Here is a 24,591-nt window from a genome sequence, read left to right as displayed (position 1 = left end):
AAATACTAATCAATCTAATCTTAAATTAATTATAATTTTTTAAAACTAATTTAAAAAATTTAAAAAATATTTCATATTTTAAATATATGATTTTAAATGTATAAATTCTAATTTTAATATATATTATATAAAATATATGTATTTATAAACTGTAATTTATCAGTAATAATATAAATATAAATTTTGAATTTATATTTTGCTACATCTATTGTAAAATTTAATAGAGAAAATATATAAATTTGAACTCAGTAATAAACACCTAAAATAAATTTAATAATGAGCATTTATAACAATCAAATATCAATAAAAATAAAATTTTAATTAATATCCACTAATATTTAAAATTTAGAAAAATATTGAAATCATATCACCATAACACAATATTGACACCATATCATTCCAGTCTTATATTGGAATTTTGGCATTGCTCGAAATTTTAAATCATGGTCTGGATGTTTTAGCTCTTTATTCACTATGGTGTAAACTCTTTTGTTGCCTCCTTTTGTGGTGTTGAGAGGTGGTCACATGTCATGTGTAGGAAATAGTTGCATAACATGACAAAACTATGCCTATGGCGAATAAAATCTGCCCTTGTTTGTCTAAAGCTTGGATAAAGGAGGAGGGTTGGTTTAAGTTGTCATATAATAGTAAAATATCGACAAATGTTATGTATGGATTCATCAAATTATTACGCTAATGGTAGGCCCTTCTTGGGAATACGTTATGAGGTTCGTTTATAATGTCTTGACAAGGAACGCTACATCTATATGAGAATTTGGATATAATAGTAAATATGCTCACACTTTAGGTTGACTTTAGGTTAGATAGGAACAGACAAAATATTGATTGTCTTAGATTTGAAACATGAAACGTAGGAACATTCGCTAGCAAAGTAATGAACGTAGTAGATATGATAATTAGGAGAAACATTAATATTGTGATTACAAGAGACAAATAAGTTGGAAAAACACAGATGATAAAGAACTTTGTTTTAAGTTTGATACATGGACATGGACATAAGTAAAATGGAAAAAGGAGTTGGTAATATGTATTATCATAAATAGTTCATTATAGAAAATTGAAGCAGTTAGGAAGAGAGATAGGATTATAACTTTCAAGATAGTAGTTGCGGAATAAATTATTAATACAATTAGCATATATGTATTTTAGTTATGATTAGATGAAGATACCGAACATTGGTTTCTAGAAGACCTAGATGAGATAGTACAAAAAAACATTTCAACAAATAAGATGATTTTAATAGGAGGAAATTTAAATAAGTATGTAGGAGTAAGAAATGAGTAATATAATATGGTGCATGCGTTCTATGGTTTTAGAACAAGAAGTCAAGAAGGAAAAGCTATATTGGATTTCGTGATAGCATATAAACTTATAATAGTTGGTTACTTTTCATGAAGAGAGAACTCTTGGTTATGCTCATAAGTGAGAATAATAAGTTGTAATTTTTTTTATTGGTCAGGAAGAGAGAATTTTGTAAAGATTATAAGGTCATCCTTAGAAGAAACTTAATCATCCAACATACCCAACATAGGCACTTTAAGTATAGTATCAGTAAAAAGAAATGTGCACAACTCTTAAGATCAAGTGGTGGAAATCAAAGGATGGAAAATAAAATATCTTAAGGAAAGGGTAAGAGGACAAGTATTAGGAGAAATACATGAGAAATCGAATACAACATATGATAAGATAACAATGACTAAACGTGTACTAAATTAGTCGAAAGGGCAAACTTAATAAAGAATTTTCGTGGTGTAATGAGAATACAGGAGAAAGCGGTGAAAAAACAAACTATAATATACTCACAAGAATGAAGAAAACTTAAAAAAGTAAAGAATAACCAATAAAGGAGTGAGTGATGCCAAAAATAAATTTTTGAATGCTTGTATCAACAACTTGATACAAAAGAATAGGAAAGAAACATCTATAGAATAGTTAAAGCGAGAGAGAGGAAGACCAGAGATCTTTACCCAAATAAGGTATATTAAAGATGTCAATCGTGAAGGATGGGGAAAAAAGAAATGATGAAAGATATATTTTCATTAACTTTTTAATGAAGGTATAGGTGACCAACTTAGTTTAGGAAATTTAAGATGGTCACAGGAATATAAAAATTTAAAATTTTATTAGCGAGTTCAAAGTTGAATGAGATAAAAAATGAAAAAGCGGTTGGACTAAAGAAAATTCTAATAAAGGTGTAGAAGTGTTTAAGAAAGTAGGATATTAAATGACTTGTGAAGTCGTTTAACCTGATATTAATATAGAAAAATGATTATGGAAGGAGATCAAGGTGATTTAAAATCAATTTTGATTCATTCATAAAAGGTTGATGATAAAAGTTATATATATATATATTCACAATTGATTGAAAAATATATTTATTAATATAGAAAAAGCTTATGATAGAGTTCCGAGGAAAATTATGTTGAGAGTTCTAAAAAAGAAATGAGTTAGTGTAAGCAAATTTTGAAACAATTAAGTATATGGATGAGAATTTAATGACAAGAGTGAAGAATCCATATAGATTAATCAAAATATTTCCTATAAACATAGAGTTAGATCAAGGATTAGCTTTTAGTCCATATCTTTTTTACACTATTTATGAATGAACTCACTTAACCCATCTATGACTTGTTGTCATGATGCATATTGCTTACAAATTATATTGTTTTAGTCTACGTGACACGTGGATTTGTAAATGCGAAGCTTAAATATTCGTGGGAGATATTGGAATTAAAGATTTTTTTTAGCAGAATAAAGACAATGTATGAAATTTAAATTTAGTAGTAGACATTGTAATACAATTGTTAAGACAAGAGATAATGAATTACATGTAATTGAAAGTTTTAAGTATTTATAATCCTTTTTACAAAAGGATGGAAGGGTTGATATATATTTTTTTACATAGGGTACAAGATTAAAATAGGAAAATGCATTAGATGTTTTTTTTGGTGACAATAGGATACCTCTAAAACTTAAAGGGTAATATTATAAAATGGTGGTTATACTTACTATATTAATGTTGGGTTATGAAGCAAGTACACGAGCAGAAGACGAGAGTCACAGAGATGAGGATCTAAAGGTGGATATTCGGATATGAGGATGGTCATGATAAATAAGAACGAGAAAGTCTGACTTACACTTATCGAGAGAAAACTCTGAGAGATGCATTTAAGATATACGACCAATAAATGCCCTAGCTAGGTGACGTGAGACAAATATGCATATTAATCAAGGAAGACTAAAGAAAACTTGGTTGGCAATAATAACATGTAATAAAATTCATTTAAATATAGATGAGAATATAGTAGGATATTGAGTCCAATGACGTAGGTTGATCTATATAGTCTATCCCACTTAATAAGATAAAGATTGGTTGCTATTGTATAAAATTTTATTGATCATTTCATCATCGATAGTCATGATAAAGAGGTTTTATGCGAGTTAAGGTCTTTGTTCGCTGTTCTCTGGCACTCATGGATGTAATCCTTTATTCATTAATTACAATGTTGAATCTTCCTCATAGAACAATCAAGACGATGTTTCAACAGACTTCAAAAGCTTCGTTGAACTTTAGTCATACGAAATCAGTGTACTCAATGCTGAATGCGTCCATGTTCTAGTATTATAAATCAAACTTTAGTATTATCTGAGTTCTCATTGTTCTATTGCTTTATGTAAGGTTTTCTGTCTGCTTTGTGCAGATGATTCGTTGAACATTAGTCATATGAAATTGGTGTACTCAATACTGAATGCGTCCATGTTCTAATATTATAAATCAAACTTTAGTTTTATCAGAGTTCTCATTGTTCATTACCTTATCTGCTTCGTGCATATGCTAGATTGAACATTAGCCATATGAAACCAATGTACTCAATACTGAATGCGTCCATGCTCTAGTATTATAAATCGAACTGAATAGGTGTACACTTTAAATCAACTGAATAGGTTCACCAGTATATGTATCATCACAATTATCAGCATAGTGCTTTGGCACCTTAATTCTTGAAGTTGTTATTGTAACTTGGGTTCAATATATAAGTGTTAGTTTCTTTTAAACTAACCAGTAATTTTTATCGCATGTGAGTGGGCAACGCTTAGTAATAAGGTGTTAAAAAAAGCAGAATTCAAATTCCACATACATTTAAGAAGCATCGAGTGTGAATGGTAAAGATGGATTCTTAAGATTATTTATTTATTTGTTTATTTTGATGTGCTGCATAATGATTCATGTTTTCAAGTGTTCAAAAGGGGAAGTGAGATACTATGCTGTTCTTTGCATATAAAAATTTGTTGATATGAGGCTAACGACAAACTTGCATAAGTTATCACTTTGTTTCACGTAGAGACCAAAGTAACCATGTAGAATGTTAACACTTGGAAGTTTAGATCTCCTCTTAATGGTTATAAACAATTGTGTTCTTATTAAGTTTAGATAAAGTTATACATAGTGTAGTTTCCTAGCTCTTATTTTGCTTTTTGTTTTTCTTACAGATAGTCTAGTCTACCTATGGAAGTCTGAACCACACAAAGATATATGATTTTTTAATATGAACTGTGATCTGAAACACCTAGTTATTGATCAAAATTCATTCCTTGTGCCAGTAGAGGTGTAACCAAAACTTGCTGCTATGCTTCATAGGTTTGAAAAATCTGAATAAGTCAACAATGGTCTTGAAATTCTGTCAGCCATACTTATACAGATCACTTCATTTCTAGCTATGTCCATCTGACCCATGCTAATTTAATGCAGCGCAAAATACTTGGGAATTTGTTGTGATTCTTACTGAGACATGTATAAACTTTTTCTTGATCTTCAATATCAGTCAGTGCAAATTAATTACTGGCCAACGGATGCAGTTGACACTGAGTATGATTCTGCAGAAGGGCCAATGGATGCAGTTATCATGCTCGCCAATTTGGCCATGTAACCTAAAATTTTTCTTACCTCATGCATTCTATGATAGAAGTTCGACAGATCTATGTACATGTTGATGTGTTGAAGTACCACTCCATATTGTACATGATGACCATCAATCATTAGTTGGGATGTGATCATGTTATGACTCCCTTCCATTTAAAAATATTTCTTTAATTCTTCTTTGTACAATATACTAAGTGTACTATGCTTATTTTATTATATTCTAGTGTGGAAGATAGTTTTTTTTTAATCTTTTTGAATGAGATGCAGGATTTGACTTTAATACTGAAAAAGTGTGGCATAACATTGCTAATTATTTTGTTTGTTATGCATCTCCAGGGAATCACAATGCTTTGACTGTCCTTAGTCTTTGGGCACCTATATTTGCTGTGAGTATTTTTCTGCTTCAATAACTTAAAGATCAATACTGCCTTATATTGTAGTTACAGTTGAAATAAGATCATTTTAATATATTTCCAGATCTACCTCATGGATATACACATATGGTACACCCTATTATCTGCCCTTGTTGGTGGCCTGCTGGGTGCATTAGGTCGTCTTGGGGAGGTAATATTTCTAATCTATGTCATTCTGGTGTGGAAAACTCAACAATTACTAGAATTTCAGTTTTAATTGCTTATATGAAGGATCTCTCATTTGACTCATGACAGATACGTTCTCTCGATATGTTTCATAAACGTTTTGAGAGCTTTCCAGAAGCTTTTGCGAAAATTCTGGTCCCATCCCAAAAGAAAAGGTGTCCTTTCTGCACCTCCACTTTGTACCCCCACTATCAGATATTTACTATGTGCTTTGTGACTCATTTTTCTTTAATTTTTTTTTTTGTTAGAGTCATCCCAAGCAGACTTCCTGCTCAGGTAAGACTTCATTTTGTATTAAAATCCATATTTCACTTAAGGCTGTGATCTATTTTACTAAAAACTTAAGTTCCAATGTAATTGCTTTCTGATGTGTGTTAAGAAGATATATATTCCATGGTTTGAAATCTCATACCGTGCCCGGTGGTACGACCGAAACGTAATATTCGGATAAATTATCAAAACTCAAAACTACTCGACACTTGTAAATGTGTTGTATCAATCATGTTGATGAGTATGGTTAACATTCGACACCATATGATATGGTACGAAATGTGTCGACATGAATTGAAATAATGTTTGGTATGTTTTTAGCTTTTGTTCTTGCAGTACAATGTCAAAATTATATCATTTCATATGGCTTTTAGGAATATAGCTGAGTTTCCTTTTTTGTTTTCATCTTCTTCCTTCTCCAGTTCTCCACCGACACTATACACTGAAACACCACTACAGTATGAAAACACTATGGAAACTCCAGTACGATTCGAGATTTTTAATATTAATATAACCAACCAAAATGTTCATTCAAAATTGAAAAGATAGGTTAAAACTGAATACATGAATAAACTTAGGGATGAATCCCCCTATTAGTCTTTCTTTGGAATTTTCTTAATTTTGACTATGTTCTGCTTACAACAAATAATCTAGGCTACACAGTAAGTTAGCTATTTTTGTTAGTCGTTGGGTTGAAAAAAATGTTTTTTTAGTTTCTATTGTAAAATTAGTAGAGACAAAAAGGTTGAATAAGAAAAAAGCTATTTTTAAAAATTCACAATCAGAACATTGTACCAATCAATATTTAAAATATGGTTTAAAATTTTGAGCCATATCGGAGTTTCAGTTTATGACAGGAACATATAGTTTCGGTATTTGTAAATATAAAATATATTAATTAAAAAATATTATAAAAATATTTTTTTAACCTAAATAGTAAAATAATTAAAAATATATAATTTTTTTTAAAAAGGAAAAAAACTATTGTGCTGGTATCGATATCGGGTGGTGGGTGGAACAACAAATTCTGTCCATGCCGTCAAAATCTTGTCACCTCAATATCATTTTGTACATCATCATGACCTAAATGTTAGAAAACAATGTATAAAAGGACAACTTAATGCACGAAACTTCCACCAGTGCGGGGTCCTGGGAAGGGTTGGACCACATTGGATCTATTATATGCAGCCTTACCTTGCATTTTCAAGAGATTATTTCCGCAGTTCGAATTCGTGACCTCAAGGTCATATGACAATAACTTTATCGTTGTGCAAAGATTCTCTTTAGAAAACAATGTATGATGTCAAAAATTAAATGAATAAACATGTTAATAGAACACTTTGAATATTAAATAGTTGACAAAGTCCTATTAAACTCAGGTATTTTGACTTGGTATAGGTAAATATTAGCAAAGTAGCTAGTAGTAAGAACCAAGGAGTTTCAATCACTTATTACCAAATGACATGTTCATTATGACTTCAAATGTCAAGTTGATATCTATATAAGGTCAATGTTGTACACGTTAAGTGACCACATTAAAGACTTATCATAGGACATGTGTAACTAATAGCATGTTCGTCACATATACAACAAACTATATGTATACATTTAAACCGCCAATTGAAATTGCAACGAGCACCAAATTCAACATTGCATCTGCATGGGAGTAAGCATGGGTGTGCATCAAGGTGTCTTTTTTTCAATACCTATTTATTTATAAGAATAAAGGTGATGTACAATATCACTCACAAAATTTGGACTTGTTTTATTTCTTTTCACCTGCTGGATTATCTACTTTTTTTTCCCACTACAGTAGCTTTTACCATCATTTCTATCACCATCTTTTTTCCCCCCTTGTTTGAGTTCCTTTTCAACTTGGTTGTTTACCTTATTCTTTTTAAATGCTAATATGAGTTAGTGAGTATATAGTCAGAAAAGTCTAAGTGGATGATCATATAATATTATACCTAGGAGGCAGTGGTGACAGCACCTGCTGTGCAATGATGCTGGGGTCATGAAATTCAGGTGTCTTGCATATGCTGAAAAGCTTGCATCTTAGCTGGGGTTAATGCAATTGCAATCTCAACTTGCAGTTTGCATTATTGGGTTAATGATTTACAACATCTTTGGAATATCTGGTATTGGGGGCTAGATTCCTGATGCCAGTGGATTTGCAATAAGCTGTAGGAGAGGTATTAATTGCAGAAGGCTAGTGAAAATGGAAAAAATATTTGGAATACAGAATTTAGCTTCTCTGCTGTCACCGAATATTGGATATCATGGAGATTCATATTAGCTGATTATGACATATTCATATGGGTGCAATTGGGAACCTGATTGTGATGCTGTATAACTTCTGAGAACTTTAATAAGAGCAATTAGCAAATTCCATGCCTGGTTTTAGTGTTTTGATTTAATTATGCTCAGGAAACTGTGTTTCACAAGTACAAAATTCAGATGAATCATCGCTACCTTGTGACTGGAATAACTGTACTGCCTGTTTTTTTTGCTGCGACATAGTGATCTTCAGTTTTGTGGTTGCTTATTGATTTTATTCAAATAACTAGAAATCCAAACAAAATTCTTTATATTAGATGTACACATAGAAAGTGCCCCTTATTAAGTGAGTTTGCTTTTTAAGTACTCAATTTGTTTCAAGTTCTCATGGAAGCTCTACTGTTCTCTTAGATTAATAGGAATGCTATTTTTATGTTGGGACTTGTTCTTAAGATGCCTATTGTTCCTGTTGGTGCCAGGAATCAAATGATACAGCCAGAGACTTTGCAGCTAAATTCTCCCCCTTTTGGAATGAAATTATCAAAAGTTTGCGGGAAGAAGACTACATTAACAATCGGTAAACAAACTTTTTAAGTGCATATTCTGAAATTTACTCCTATTGAGTTTCTTTTTATTGAACTTTATGTTTCTTTTACTAGTTGAATTAGTCTAGGTTAATATTCTTGCTGCATGTTTAATTCCAGTGAAATGGATTTGCTTTCTATTCCAAGCAATTCTGGGAGTTGGCGATTAGTACAATGGCCTTTGTTTCTTCTCACTAGTAAGGTTTGTCATCAACCATAATAGCTTCTTTTTTGAACAAAACATATGACAATTGTCATGTTGATTGTAATCTATTTTTGGTGGTTAGATTCCATTGGCAATTGACCTTGCTTTGGATTGCAAAGATACACAAGACGATCTATGGAACAGAATTTCAAAGGACAAGTACATGGCATATGCTGTCAAGGAAGTGTTCTACAGTTCAGAAAGGATTCTCCATTATGTATTTGATGGTGAAGGAAGATGGTATACACATTGTTGTTTCACTAGTTCTGTTCCTAAGAATAAATAATATTTTTTATGTATCTTGTGAACTAAAGAATGGTTTCTTGATGACAGGGTGGAAACATTATTTCGTGAGCTTAATAACAGTATTTCAGAGGGCTCATTGGTAGTGACCATAACACTTAAAAAGCTGCAGTTGGTTTTGTCAAGGTTCTCCGCCTTAACTGGGCTGCTTGTACGTCTGTCTGAGGCCTGAGCTTATTTCTCTTACAACTATACGTAACGTGAAAGAAATAGAAAGTAACCATAACTCATAAGTTCAAACAATCTTGCCATCTTTGGGTGTGATCTTGTTGTGATTCTTGGATGCTTGTTCTTAGGGTTCAGTTGATATTAAGAAATTATGTTGGATTAGTGATTAACCACCAATTGAGTGCATTATTAGTCCAACATTTAGAGCATAATGTTTCATTGTTTCTTAGTTTCAAGACATTTTAAATTTTAGACTGCATGTTTGGTTTCTGTTTCTGGTACATTCTGATTGTTAAAATTTCCACAATGTGATACTTGCACTTGGTTACTAATTCATTAAGCAAAAATAACTAAAATACAGTTTCAACTTTTTCTTCTTTTGTTCATTCTTGCATACAAAATTTCCATTCTAGTCCCATTTGATGGAATTCTGCTATAATTCATGTGGATTTATCGAGAAATTTGCCAAGATATTTTATTGTGGCTTACATCTTTATTCAAGGCTGCTGATCTGTTGCTGTGTGTGTATATATATATATATATCTTAACCTGTTGTTATATTTTATAGAAGATAATCTATTTACCTTGTTTTGTACTTCCAGAAGCAGAATCTTTGGTTTTTTTTCCCTCCCTGTGGTTTTGCATGATATGTTATTATGCAGATAAGAGATGAGACTCCAGAACTTGCTGCTGGTGCTTCAAGAGCTGCACAGGAATTATATGATGTTGTTACTCATGATCTGCTGACATCAAATTTGAGGTGCCCTTGAACTCCATGCCATTTGAAGGAATTGTGAAATGTTTTTTTTATTCACACACCAATCTTGTATAACCAAAATGAGTTCTTTCATCCTCAGAGAGCAATTTGACACCTGGCAAATTTTAGCAAGAGAAAGAAATCAAGGGCATTTTTTTTCTAAAATTTCATGGCCCAGAGATGAAGAATTTGTATGCAACTTTCATGCTCCTGTTTGGTAACATTATTAGTATGTATGTAGCTATCTTACTGTGTGTTTTTCTATAGACTGTTCAGGTAAAACGGCTGCATCTACTTTTAACTGTAAAAGATTCTGCAGCAAATATTCCGAAGAACTTAGAAGCTAGAAGGAGACTTCAATTCTTTGCAAACTCGTTGTTCATGGACATGCCTCTTGCTAAACCAGTTTCTGAGATGATACCTTTCTGGTAGTATATAATATATTTCAGAATTTCTGAAATTTCCATATTTCATATTTAGCGTCTGATTAATGCTAGGAGTTTTTTTTGGATTGTAGTGTATTTACTCCGTACTACAGTGAGACAGTCCTCTTCAGCAAATCAGAATTAAAAGTTGAAAATGAAGATGGGATCTCGACCCTTTTCTATCTTCAGAAAATCTATCCCGGTAATGTTTCAAAATTATCTGAAGAACATAACATGGGTTCCTGATGCATTTATAATTCTTTTATTAAATGCTATATAGTTCAACTTCAAGTTTGTCTTTACTATTCTAGAGCTGCCTTTTTAATGACAAGGTTTTAAGTCTGTATCATTTGATGGCCAAACATTGTAATTAGATCTTCATGTTATTGTTGCAATCCTAGATAGTCCTTCGATATCTTTCATTCTTCTCTCCCTAGTCCCTGCCATTCTGGACTCTGCATCATCTCCCGATCACTTACATAAAGTTATATATGATGTAGTGCTATCGTGAATTTGAATTGCTTGGCTTATCATGTTATGGTTACATAAGACATCCATTGGTAGTGTTTGATATCCAATGCTTTTTTATTACGTAATCTTTCTATTAGGTCAAATGACCTTTGAGCTTAGATTTTCTTATATAACATATCTGGATACCGTACTGCTTGCTAATTAATAAAAACTGAACCAGCCTGATATGTCATGTTATTCTAAAACTAAAGTTTAAGTTGGTCGATAGTCTCACTCCCTACTATTTTTTGAAATAATTTCTTGTTCAGGCACTGGGGTAATTTACCTAAGAGGGGTAATTTACCTAAGAGTAAACATCACTTGATGATGTCATTTAGATCCAAATTGAACGTAATTTTTGGTTGATATTATATTATAATGACTCAACACAACATGGAAATGGGTTAGTTAAAGATAGGTATAGTATTTCTAAGTGCAACCTTGTGTCATCTATGGTTGGTTTTGGGGTTGTGGTTCACTTCGGTTTGGTCACTGAACAATGTTCTTTACTTTGGTGGGATTTTCAGTATTTTTAGTATGATTTCATCCAAGTTAAGTGGCTTTCAGTCATATGGTTTTCTAAGTTGTGGGTTAGTTTTTGGCAAGGTTCAAAATCTCAAGAAGTTCTTCGGTCTTTGACTAGAACAATATTGTTATATTGTTTTGGTATCGTGTCGACATTTCAATATATGGTGCCGATGGTGAATTGGATGTGAAAGGAGAAAATAGCTAAATAATAAAAAGAAGAAGATACGACATTATCAAGGGCTGTTGAGTGTTAGAATGACATGATAATTATCGACATGATTGACACATCGATACATGAGACATTGTTTGTGCCGAGTGTAAAGTTTGAGATATCAAACCATAGTTTTTGGAATGTAAGGTTGTTATATCTATAATATTGAGTGTAAAGTGTAAAAGATTAGTTGATTAAAACTTTAGGACACATGTTATAAGGTCCTTTTAATTAAAATTTCAACTTCTTCCTGTTGCACAATGAGTTTTTTTCTCCCTAGCCAACTTGGTGGTTTGCTATAAACTGACCCCGTGATTTACCTCCCTTCGCATAATCTGGGACAGGCTGTGAGGGGTTTCTGAGTGTGTGTAATCACCTTTTTGCTACAACAATGAGCTTTGTTCTAATTATTCAAAATTATTTTTTTTTATAAAAGAATTTAAACTTATTCTCTTGTCATTCTTTTTAAGATTGTGTAGTATCTGATTCTTAACGGTCTTTTCTTCCGGTTACAGAATGTCACTTGGGTATGTCTTGCTCTGCATTCTGCAGTGTCGTATTAGCAGACTAATATTTAGCTCATTTGGAAATGTTTTTTTTTTTTTGCCTGTATGACATTATCATGCAAATTTTCTCTGCGACGATAATTTCCTCTACCACATGTGATTTTACTTAACAATTAACATCACTTGCGCATTGTTCATTTTGTTGTCCTAGATGAGTGGGAAAATTTTCTAGAACGAATTAAATCAACTGCTGATGCTGTTGAAGATGATGATAGCTTGGAGTTACGATTTTGGGCATCGTATCGTGGCCAAACATTGGCAAGAACAGGTTTGCCTGATTCTAAAATGGACAGTAACTGTGATTATGTTCTGTTTTTCTCAACTTGATTATTTAAGATCCCCATATAAAATCATGTTCCTTTCTATGGTTTTATAAACTTTGCTCATCCATTTGATTTTTCATAATGATATTTGTAGTGCGTGGTATGATGTACTATAGAAGGGCTCTTGTACTACAAAGTTATTTAGAAAAGCGCTATCTTGGAGGTATTCTTTTTTTTTTCTTGTTGTTTTCCAATGATAGTTTTAAATGCTACTTTTTGTTTTCCTTGTCTTTACAATTCATATGCAGGAATTGAAGATGGTTATTCTGTTAGTGATTACATAAGCACACAGGGATATGAGTTGTCTCCTGAAGCAAGGGCCCAAGCAGACATTAAATTTACATATGTTGTTTCATGCCAAATTTATGGTCAACAGAAACAAAAAGGGGCTCCAGAGGCAGCTGATATTTTACTCCTTATGCAGAGGTTAGTATTTTTAGTAAACTCTTTTCTTTAGTTGAGTATTATGTGGATCAAAAGTTTATAGGAGATCATAATATCAAACTCACTCCCAACTATTGGGGGTTGGCTCCATATATCTCATACATTCATATGAACTCTATGGGGTTAAATTCTATGCACTACTCTGACTCGTAATCAAGGGTTAAGTGTCAAACATGCTAGCCATGTTCTGCTCATCGATTGATATGTGCAACGACGTTAGCATGTGATGTACAGTGGAAACAAAGGTAAAGAGAACAAAGACCGATGAAGAGAAGGGATAAGAGGGGGGAGTACCTATGCGCAGGTGGAGGGCGATGGTATGCGGGCGACGTAATGGCTAAGCGAGAGGAATCAAGGAGAGGAGAGGTCTATGGGGAGAGAGAAGAAGAGGAATTAAATTTGTAACCTTTAACAATAACACTAATCTAACTAAATATGATTATATATATAAAACTTAAACTCAACCCTAAAAACTTAAAATTTAACTTATTTACTTATCTATTTTGTCTAAAGTAGTTTAAATGCTAAATGTTTAAATAGGATAAAATGTGGTATCTAAAATTGGTGAAAATTTTATTTTTATAATGTTAAGAGATCATACAAATATGCAATGAGAAAACTAATGTTCAGAGAGATTGTGATGAGATTCTTCTTTTCCTCCTTTATGTCTTCTCTTAGCTTTAGTACAAGTGTGAAGAAATAGCTAGAGTTTGCCTAAGGTTTTGATATAAAGAAATTTATTTGATTAACTTGAGAAAATATTTAATATTTTTCTTTCACTATTCATTTTATTGGAATAAGGCTTTGTTGTTGCTGTATTCATTTTATTGGAATATTATTGGAGATATTTATCAATCGCAATAAATATACACATGATGAATTAGGTTTTTTCTAAAAAATTTAAATACTAATTCACTTTTATAGAAAAATTCTTGAATGTTAATTTTTCAAATTTGATTGAGTTGAATATTATATTTTCATTTTTAAATTTTATAAAATTAATTAAATTTAATAACAAAATCTATAATCTATAAGCCTAAAATATAATATTTTAAGTCTTGTATTTATATTTTTTTTGTTCACCCTAATAATTGTAATTAAGTGAAATAAATAAAATTAAATTAAAATCAAACGATAAAGTTTTGAATTAATATTTAATGCTTATTTTTTTTAACAAATGCTCATAAACAAATTTCAAACACAATAACAGAAAATCATAAAAATATAGCTTTATTTTAAGCACAAGTAATGTCCATTGTGCCTCTAAGTTTGAATTGCTCCAAGAATTTTAAAGCAAAACATGCGCTAATTAATTGCTAACCAGGGATGGTCTCATTTTCTTTTTTCTTATTCTAACATTTTACCTGAAAAAATATATATTTTAACTATAAATATTATGAAGCAAAAGAAGTATACAACAACAACAATCAAGTGGAGTTGGCTATATGAATCCTCCTATGCCATTGGGCTCGATCCCCTGCTATATCATTATCTATATTTAAATGCATTTTATCCTACTTTATCATTGCTAATCTAGTATTTCTTTGGTCTTATTCTTTCTTGATTTATGTGCGTATTTGTTATGCTCTCATATCACTTAAGTGGGACATTTATTGACCACCTAACTACATGTTCATACCAAGGTTTAAAATTTCGACCCGTGCCGAGGTTTCGGTCTCAGACCGGAACGATACGGTTTCGGTATCGTATCGTACCGTGCCGATACAGTTTCGGTATTTATTGAATAATTTAATATTATTAGAAAAAATAATTAAAAATAATTTTATTTAAATAGAATTGATATATCAATCATTTAAATTAAAATGGAAGTATCTATAATAATATAATAATAATAATAATAATAATAATATAAATTAATACAAGATATTATTTTATATTAATAATAATTATATAAATTAATTATTTATTCATTTAATTAAATATAATTTATTAGAATTCTTTTAAAAATTAGAATTTTAATTTTTTAGAATTTTTTTTTTTTAAAAATTTAAATGAAATTTAAAATGATAAAGAAAATATTAGAATATAAATAAGAATTATTATATTTTTAAAAATTTTAAATTAAATTTACAATATTATTTTTTTTCAGTTCAAATAACCCATATCCTCCTTAGGAATTGTTTAATTTAATTAATTAAATAAAATAAATAAATATTAAAGAAAGAAAAAAATCGCGGGCAACACTGACTTCTCTTTGAATTTGTCTTTTTTTATCTGACTCATCATATGTTCTCACATTTACCTTAATATTCTCATCTATGTCTCTTATCTTTTATTTATGTACTTGATTCATAGCCCAACATTCAATTCCTTATAGTATAGTAGGTCTAAGTCATTTTATAAAAGTTTCCTTTAAGCTATAGAGGTACCGCTAAGAACACCTAATACTATCCTCCATTTCAACCAACTTACTTGGATCCTATGTAAATTATCTTTATTAACCCCTTCATCATTTTACACAAACGATCCTAGATACTTAGAGCTCTCAATTAAACTCGTCATCTCTTATCTTAACAATTTACTTGGTATGCCGATTACTATTAAAATTAAATTCTATATATTATGTGTTTACTAAACCTAAAACGTTTACTTCTAATATTTCTCGCAAAGATTCGAACTTAGCATTTATTAACGTGTCTCATCAAATAAAACAATGTCTTTAACAAATAAGATGCATTATCGTAATGTGTCTTGGATTCTCTCAGTCATCCATAACTAGTACAAAAATATATGAATTCTAACCCTATCTTTATCGAAAACACTTCTCTTGTTATTACATCCTTATTCCTTAATTGTTTTAATATATGCTAGGCTAACATCTTTATTATTTCAATAAAGTAAAAGAAGTATATAACTTATAAATGGCTAATGGTAAAAATTAAAACTTGATTGTTTGCCAACATATTTAAACACTAAATTGATCGAATTAACCAACAAGAGAAATAAAAAATGAGTTAACAATCACAAGTAATCAAACAATTAAAATAAATAGATAATTAGAAGTTACAACTTCTGCTAGAATTAATCATTTTATATTAATAATTCATTTATATAAATATTAAAATCGTTCTCATGACATGATACAATACCAAAACTTTATCTATTGTTCTGGTCAGTGACAGAAATACCGACACAGCTATATTTTCTCTTAAAATATGTAAATTATGCCAATGTTTCTTTGGTCTCTGTCTACCTCTTGAACCCCCAATGTAATTTTATTCAACTTGAGTGAATGGGTGAGGTGATTTTATGAAATTTCTCCATGCCCTGCCTGAGGTTGATCCATCCACCAACAAACTTCACCTAGCGTGCATGTTTGAATGTAATGCTGGAGCAGAATTGCAGAAACATACTTCAGTTGAGAAACAACCATCCTTGAATATCTAGCCTGACCAACTCAATAGCCAATCATGAAATTAGGGATGATAAAAAGAAAGAGAACATGCAATGTAAACATCAAATGCAACATGAATTTAGGTATGAATAGTAAGGTCCTATAACCGTAAAGCTATATGAATGACGCATCATAAACCTGAAGATAAATTATGGAACGAAATTAAGTAGAATTGAATGATCATGCATCCTATGTTTACCATACATTAATTGTAGCATAACCTGCTATATGGATACACTAAACAAGTATGCAATAGCTCCCTTTAACATATAAGGTTCTTATGTGCTGAAGTAATTTGCTCCGATATAACATGATTTTCGCTAATTGTTAAGCATCCATCAGCGAGCATGGTTGGGTCCATTCACACAAGACCTAACTTGGAAGAGGGAATGAAAGTTAAACATTGTTGACATATGTTGATTGCATTGAACTTAGTTCTTGAGTGAGTAAATGAGGTTGATAGTGAAGATAGTTAATGTGCCAAATAGTTGAGGTACTTCTGTAAACTTGTTGGCATACTCGATCAATCCCAGCTCGATCAATCCCATATGGATTGATCAAGTTGGATTGGGATTAGTGTTACATGATCTTCTTCCAGCTGATTTTCTAGACCTTATGTTTTTAACATTCTCTCTTAGCTTGTTCAAATTTAGTAGAAATTGGATAAAAAATTAAGGTAACGGGATGATCTTGCCAAACCAGCTAGGAATCTTCAATTGATAGCCAAGATGGTGTTGGCGCAAGCTTCAAAGGCGACTAGGAGATGTTACTCTCATGCTCTGTCTACTCTGAAGCACGGATGGAGGGAAAAGGATCTGTGATGGAAAAATATGCTTAGGGGAAACGAAGGGAAAGATGGAGGAAAGAAGAAATAGCAAAGTAAAGAGGGAAATAAAGTCCTTGCAACCAATCATTCAATGAACAACACAGTCGTTGCAACCCCCCACTGGTCATCATTTGCCCTCTTGTGGTCATATTAGCCTCATCGCGACCTCGCGATGAGGCCGCTGGCCGCCTTCTAGTGGTTAGGTTGCAAGGTCACCAACAAGGTTGTGACCTCACAGTGTGACCTCGTGAGGTCACAATTGTGACCGTGCCCTTATAGTGTGACCTCGTGAGGTTGCAATTGTGGCCGCGACCTCAAAGGCCACAACTATGGGTTCGCTACTTGCCTGAGTTGGCCGCTTTGATCACTTGAAGGGTGGAAAGTTTCTTTTGCCTTTTTTTAGGTGGACGAAAAAAGGATCAAAGTTGATTAGCTGATGAATTCAAATTTTGTACGTCTATTATTTTTTTAATAAGTAAACAGAGGAGGTCTAGACTCATGTGCTATCCATCTCTCTCATTTGCACCTCGGAATAAATAGGATATAAGTTTGACCATGCAAACCAAATCGCTTGAGCTATCCCTCTTGGCGTATGCTGTGAGATGACCATTCCTATGATGTCCCTATTTGCATGTGTTGTGAGATGACTATTCCTGTGGGAGAGATGTGTGCAGTGATTATTAGAATTAATAATATTGATATTAAATAATTATTTGTATTTATTTTATATATATTGTAGTTAATTATTGAGAATAAGTGTGCATATATGAATTAATGATTGAGAAGTCCATTACTTTATTATTTTAGTCTAATTTAACCAAATTCAAATTTAATTAATTCAAATTTATTTAGTGTAATATAATTCAGATTAGACATATTGACATTATGTAATTTTATCAAATAATATTTATTTAAATTAACTAGCTAATTGAATTTAATAAATGAAATAAGACTGATTTGATTAAATTAAAATTTATTTAATGTAAATAATTCAGATTAGACATATTTACATTATGTAATTTTATCAAATAAGATTTATTTAAATTAAATAAGATTAATTTGGTTAAATTAATTAAAATTTATTTAATTGAGCTTAATTTAATTCAAAATTAATTTTAATTAAATTACTCTTGTTAATTTATTTATTCTACTTTAATTAATTTAAGTTATATATTTTATGTAAATTGGATTGAACCTGATTAAATAAGAATAATTCGATCAACTTAATTAAATTTAATTTATTTTAACTTAAATTGTTTAATTTAATTTATTCATATTTAAATTAATTACATAAATTCATTTTAATTAATTAAGACATTTTAATTTTAGTTTGTTGGAGCAAAACTTGATATCGCTCACCTAAGTGGCCATTATCATCGGCCCCACGACAAGATACATGTAGGTAAATCAGGGGGGCATTTTGCCATAGTGCAACGAGCCTTTGCATGGTGAGCTTAGGCACCCAATGAGGCATTTGCACCCGTTGAGAATTTATCCCAAGACCTATTGGAGCAAACACACATGCAAGTACCAACTACGCCAACCTGTTGCGGCCATTTCAATTTTATTTAGTGAACTCATATTACATTGTATGATTTAATTAAATCATTTGATTGAATATCAATCCAATTTGATTTAAATAGGATTTGAGTTGATTACAGTGGAATTGATTTATTAATATAATGCTATAAGATTTGATTAAGATGGCTCTTTTTTGGTCTTTTAATCATATATCTATCAATTTATTATTTTTTTTGTATCTTTAATTTTCTCATTCTGTAAATATTTTTATTTTATTATTTTCAATCTTTTTGATAGATTCTAATTGCGTTGATCCATTCGGTTGATATCTAAGGATTTGGAGCTTCTGATATCGATAATGATAGCTGATACTTTTAACCATGAATTATATACAAGGATTAGAACAACGATCATGATCCATCATCTATTCCGAACCATTACAAGGATTGCTATAGAGAAATGAGGTTAAGTGTCTGCATTGTTCCGAAGAGTTCCTTTCGGATTCATATCAACTTAATCTATGCCCATTAATTTATTTGATATTTGAGTATGACAAACAAAAGCAGAAAAGCTTGTAATTAGAAGGCCATTAATTATCTCCACAATACTTGAACTATTTAGAACAAAATGGAGGTTTGCAAAAGGTTACTGTAAGGGCTAGGACTGAGGACTACAACCCTAGTTATGTGTTGCCATTTATCATGGTTTCGTAACAATCTATGATGACTATGACAAGGGCAGAGGAAGACATTGAACATTTGGTCAGGGAAGATGGAGAAGGCAATGATACATAAATGAAGGAACACTCTAGCGAAGTGTTGTTTGATAAACTTGATTGGTTAAGCCCAAGCTAATCATGGGAATAACCTAATTGAAATGGATCTTGTAGGGTTGATGGTACAATTTTGATGCTGCATCGCCTCTAAAATCATGTTTCTATTAGGGAATGATCCTCTCAACTGGTCGGGTTCAATTGGGGTTGTTTTGGTGAGTGAGGCAAAGAATTTTTCTGTGATTTTTATGCATACATAAGGTGTTTAGGGACTTAGCAACTTGTACATGAAGGTTGGAGTTCTTGTGATTCGGCATGGTCGAGTTGTAGTGATTGTTGCCTTGGCAGCCAAGTCGAATGGATTGTGCTAGATGACTTAAAGGTACATAACAAGGTGGACTCAAAGGTGATCAGTGAAAGATGGCTTGAAGCATTTGAAGGATAAAAAATTCCAAGCGATGTGGAGTCTACATGATGCAAATGGAGCGCTTGAAGACCTAGAAGATATGTGAACTATGAGAGATTATGAATGGTTGTAATCTTCAATTCTTGCTTTTGGGCAACATCATACGGAGATGATGTATACAACTAGGTAACGTGTTTTGTCTATGTAGTTATTTATAGGACACTTTCAACCCATGAACAAGTACCTGGTTGTAATTGACAATTTAGGGATTTCTCGTAGACTTGCAAGGATGTAAGCTTTATGAAGGAGAGATCTTTGAGCAAATTTAGTGGACTGGAGATGAGCCTTAGTTGATTGAACACCGAGCTTCGGGGTGCACAAAATGTTTATGTTTGAGCTACATTCAACTAGTAACATGATCAATCAACTAGATGGTAGAGTCACTAGGTGACCAACAACTGGAATATTTGGAACATCATTTGAGGTTATTTTTGGTGGATTGGAGGTGCTCAAAATAGTGTCATTGGAGCATGTTTTATATATTCATTTGAAATTGTTTGACTTGGTAAGAGGTGCATTTATGATATGTTATGATCAAATGCTCAAGCTAAATAATGTCTAAGGGCCTTCTTATTGGAAGTGAAGGCTTTCTTCTACAAGCAACTTGGTGTTACTCTCTTCTTTACTCATATTGTTAATTTATGTGGAGAGAATACATTCTTTGTAATTATCCCAAGTAATTTGGAGTGTACAAGATTTGTTCCACCTACGGAATCTATAGATTGTGGATTAATTAGTGGGACTTTAAACCACGTAAAGTCTAATATGTTAGCATTATCTTTGTTTTGAACTGTTTTATTCTACATTTTTATACAATTATGACACTATCAATCAAGTCCACATATGAGCACCCTATGCTATTAACTATTGATTTGCTTGTGTTCAAGAGTAATTTTATTTATAGGTCACCATCTATTCTCCCTTTTCCTCTTGTCAGTTTGAGCCACTCACTATATTAATCCTTCACTTTATACTTTGGTATGCTAAAATTTGTAGTTAATAACTAATCCCCCAAAACTCAAGGTGTTAGGAAGGATACCTTTCTATTTGTATTCATAATATTGGATAACATGGTTGTCAGATTGGGTGTGTATAGCAATTCTTGACTTGTGTTAGGATTTTTTGCATGACTTAGAATTGAGTCATGGGTGACATGGTTGAAAAGTTATCAAAATTCAAGGTTAATCTCTCGTGTGCCATTCATAATTGTGACTCAATATGCTTAGACACACTTTGACATTGATTGAGATGAATTCGACTAATGATATCTTTGGTAGTGTTTGCTAATTGAGATGTTATATTTTTTTAGTTTATGTCTCTAAAGTTTGAATTCAATTGATTAAGTAACTGTTAAAATTTCTATTTTAGAAATAAACAGATTATATTGAAATGATGGTTTGTAAGATACTGGTTGCATTTCTATAACTTATGTCTCCAAACTTTTACTTCAATTATCTTTTGTTATTGTTTTATTTCTAAATGTAAACGAGACAAATGAAAAGAGATTAAAAAGATAAAACTTATCTGTATTTTTTTTTTTTTTTTAAGTGTTGATAGGGTGGGCAGGGATTAAAATATGGTTCTGGTTGGCATGGGAAAACTTTTTCCGCTGTTCAACCAACACATAGAACATGCTCGAGACAACAAAACCCCACCCATCACCAATTTGTGTCTACAATGGTGACTTTGTGAGACTCCTGAGATGGCGCCAAAACTTTTGCATCATGATAACAGTCTCCACAAGACTTCTAGCAACAACGATAGCTTTACTTAAGGTCACTGATTTCATTCATGGTCAGCAAAGAAATTGCAAGCTCCTGAGACTTCCATGGGACTACCACAAGCTTTCAAAATGCAAGTGACTACTCTCTGAGCCCTCGAAGCACATATAACCACGGGAAACCACTTTGTAACCGACACACATGTGATCACAGCTTTCATGCGACTACCACAAGCTTTCAAAATGCAAGTGACTACTCTCTGAGCCCTCGAGACACATATAACCATGAGAAACCACTTTGTAACCGACACACATGTGATCACTCAGCTCCTGAGACTTCCATGCGACACCACAAACTTTCAAAATGCAAGTGACTACTCTTTGAGCCCTCGAGGCCCATATAACCACGGGAAACTACTCTCTGAGCCCTGAGATTGCGCCAAAACTTTTGCACCATGATAATAGTTTCCACAAGACTTCTAGCAACAACAATAGCTTTACTTAAGGTCACTGATTTCATTCATGGTCAGCAAAGAAATTGCAAACTCCTGAGACTTCCATGCGACTACCACAAGCTTTCAAAATGCAAGTGACTACTCTCTGAGCCCTTGAGGCACATATAACCACGGGAAACCACTTTGTAACCGACACACATGTGATCACTCAGCAACCACTATTGAGACCCTACTCGAGTTCGTTGTGGACAACTTCCCAGTCCTCTTACTCTTCCTGGTGCTCAACTTTGGCATACCTCCAACACTCGACATCCTCCAACACTTGACACTAATGACACATTTCATGCCAGCCAAGACTGAAACCTAGTTTTGCTCGGATTCAAACACTAAGGCGGGCAGTTAACCAACTATTTAATTGCTGAATTGTTTTTTTTTTGAAGTAAAATAATGAAGTGATAGGGGATTAAAGGTGTAAACTTATCTGAATTCATTTTGGCATGCTTCTCCACTTGTCGAAGCATGTCCATTGATTGTTAGTTTGATATGGTATGATAAAATTTTAATTTAATTGATATACTCCTTTTTAGCATTAAATAAACTTAGTAGAGGATTAAACTAGTAAAATAATTTATTTTAGCATGCTTCAACTCGTGCTGAAGTGTGCTTGGCATAGTGTGATATATAAATTTATATTATTGTGGGCTTTAAAGATTGCATTTTCTTTGATCTCTCTTCTTTTTATTATATATGTCAATTAGATTCATATCATGTTCGAATTGAATCAATTTGAGTTGTCATGATTCTCTCGCATTCTGATTCATATCTAGGACACATATCATTATATATCTTGAAGATATGATATTAATCATAAATTATATGATTCTAACAATTATGTTAGTGTATTTATTGTAACTAAAATTATTATATTTCTTTGATGGATTACAATTCTAAACCAGTCTCTTGTGTATATTCTATTTTTCCTGAAAACAGATTTTGATTTATTTTTGTGTTTGAATAATTGTGCTATCATCTGTTATTAAGAAGCGCATATACTGGGAGACCATTTCATCCAAGATAATCTGATTCTCTATCTTATTATTATCAGTGGACAATCTGATTCCCAATGCAGATTGAATTTCTATATGCATATTAAAACTTTGATACTGGCATTCACTTAGGTACATTTGGTTGATAGGAATAACTATTCTATATCTATCGATCCCCATAGAATAAGTATCGCTATGTTTGATTTCAAAAACAAACTCAGATACCAATTCCTTTGCAACTATGGTTCCCTAATCGCTAATGCACTCTATCACAGGATTAACTATTCCATTCATCAAAGAATATATTCTACAATTGAGAAAAGCAGTGCTGATGGGATTCGATAGGCAGGCAAGGCGAAGTGGGCCAGATAAGTTGGATGGGTTGAGTTGTTGGGGTGGGCAGACAAGCAAGCTAGACAAGTCAATTAGCTAGACAGAATTGTTGGGGTGGGATTCAATACTGGAATTGGTCGTGCTGAATTGATTTATTGTACATGATTGTACAAACTATTTAGAAGAGACTAGCTGAGTGGGCCAGTTGTGTTAAACAGGGTACTCATACTGATTCTCTCAGGCATGCACTGGGGCAATTTGATCGTGTGAGTTGGACAAACTAAACAAATTGTTTAGGTATTTTATCATTACGAAGGCTAGTCCTTGTGTATTACTTAGCTTCTACAAATCAAATATAAGATTCATAAATCAAACTAAGAAATAAGTATTCCTATTTTGTTCCTCATCAAGTTTTTTGTAAATGGTTATTTCATTCCTTCTTGTCAATTATGGTCTCTATAACTTGAAATAGAAGTAAACCTATAAACTAAGTTGAGAAGAAAAATTCTCTCATATTATATTAATGAACCAAGACACCCTTTTTATAATTATAATGGGAGTTGATAAATAAAGAAGGAACAAATAAACAAAGAAAAAAAAACTATTCTACCTAGTAAATTATTCTATCAAATCATTTTAATTGATTATATCCTATTTGCACCCAAGATTGACTCTACAAAAAAAAAAGATAAAATATTTAATTATTTTCTACACTCTCCCTAAAACTTGGCTGTAAATATTGATGAGACAAAGCTTGCCTTCAATAACTTTATGAGCTTTGTTCAGATAATCCATTCCTAAGAAGATTAGCTGGTTGGTGAGATGTAGGAATATACTCAATACTGATAATGCCTTCATTCACCTTTACTCTAATGAAATGATGATCAATCTCTATATGTTTAGTTCGGTCGTGATGAATAGGATT

The 24,591-nt window shown here is 32.0% G+C and overlaps 1 protein-coding gene across 2 annotated transcripts in view; it reads left to right on the top strand.

The window, feature by feature from the left end:
* LOC121984516 (callose synthase 10) overlaps positions 1–24,591 on the top strand; it is a 111,120-nt gene that overhangs the window by 61,067 nt on the left and 25,462 nt on the right. For both annotated transcript variants that reach the window (XM_042537473.1, XM_042537472.1), the window contains exons 20-34: positions 5,279–5,328; positions 5,420–5,506; positions 5,611–5,696; positions 5,790–5,817; positions 8,568–8,665; positions 8,793–8,874; positions 8,960–9,117; positions 9,211–9,331; positions 10,011–10,108; positions 10,206–10,296; positions 10,373–10,533; positions 10,623–10,732; positions 12,497–12,613; positions 12,763–12,831; positions 12,917–13,094. In XM_042537473.1, the coding sequence (XP_042393407.1) occupies positions 5,279–5,328; positions 5,420–5,506; positions 5,611–5,696; positions 5,790–5,817; positions 8,568–8,665; positions 8,793–8,874; positions 8,960–9,117; positions 9,211–9,331; positions 10,011–10,108; positions 10,206–10,296; positions 10,373–10,533; positions 10,623–10,732; positions 12,497–12,613; positions 12,763–12,831; positions 12,917–13,094 (1,534 nt within the window). The remainder of the gene's footprint in view (positions 1–5,278; positions 5,329–5,419; positions 5,507–5,610; positions 5,697–5,789; positions 5,818–8,567; positions 8,666–8,792; positions 8,875–8,959; positions 9,118–9,210; positions 9,332–10,010; positions 10,109–10,205; positions 10,297–10,372; positions 10,534–10,622; positions 10,733–12,496; positions 12,614–12,762; positions 12,832–12,916; positions 13,095–24,591) is intronic.

The sequence above is a fragment of the Zingiber officinale genome, chromosome 5B (assembly GCF_018446385.1).
Source record: "Zingiber officinale cultivar Zhangliang chromosome 5B, Zo_v1.1, whole genome shotgun sequence".
NCBI lineage: Eukaryota > Viridiplantae > Streptophyta > Magnoliopsida > Zingiberales > Zingiberaceae > Zingiber > Zingiber officinale.
This window is presented reverse-complemented; position numbering and strand designations above follow the sequence as displayed.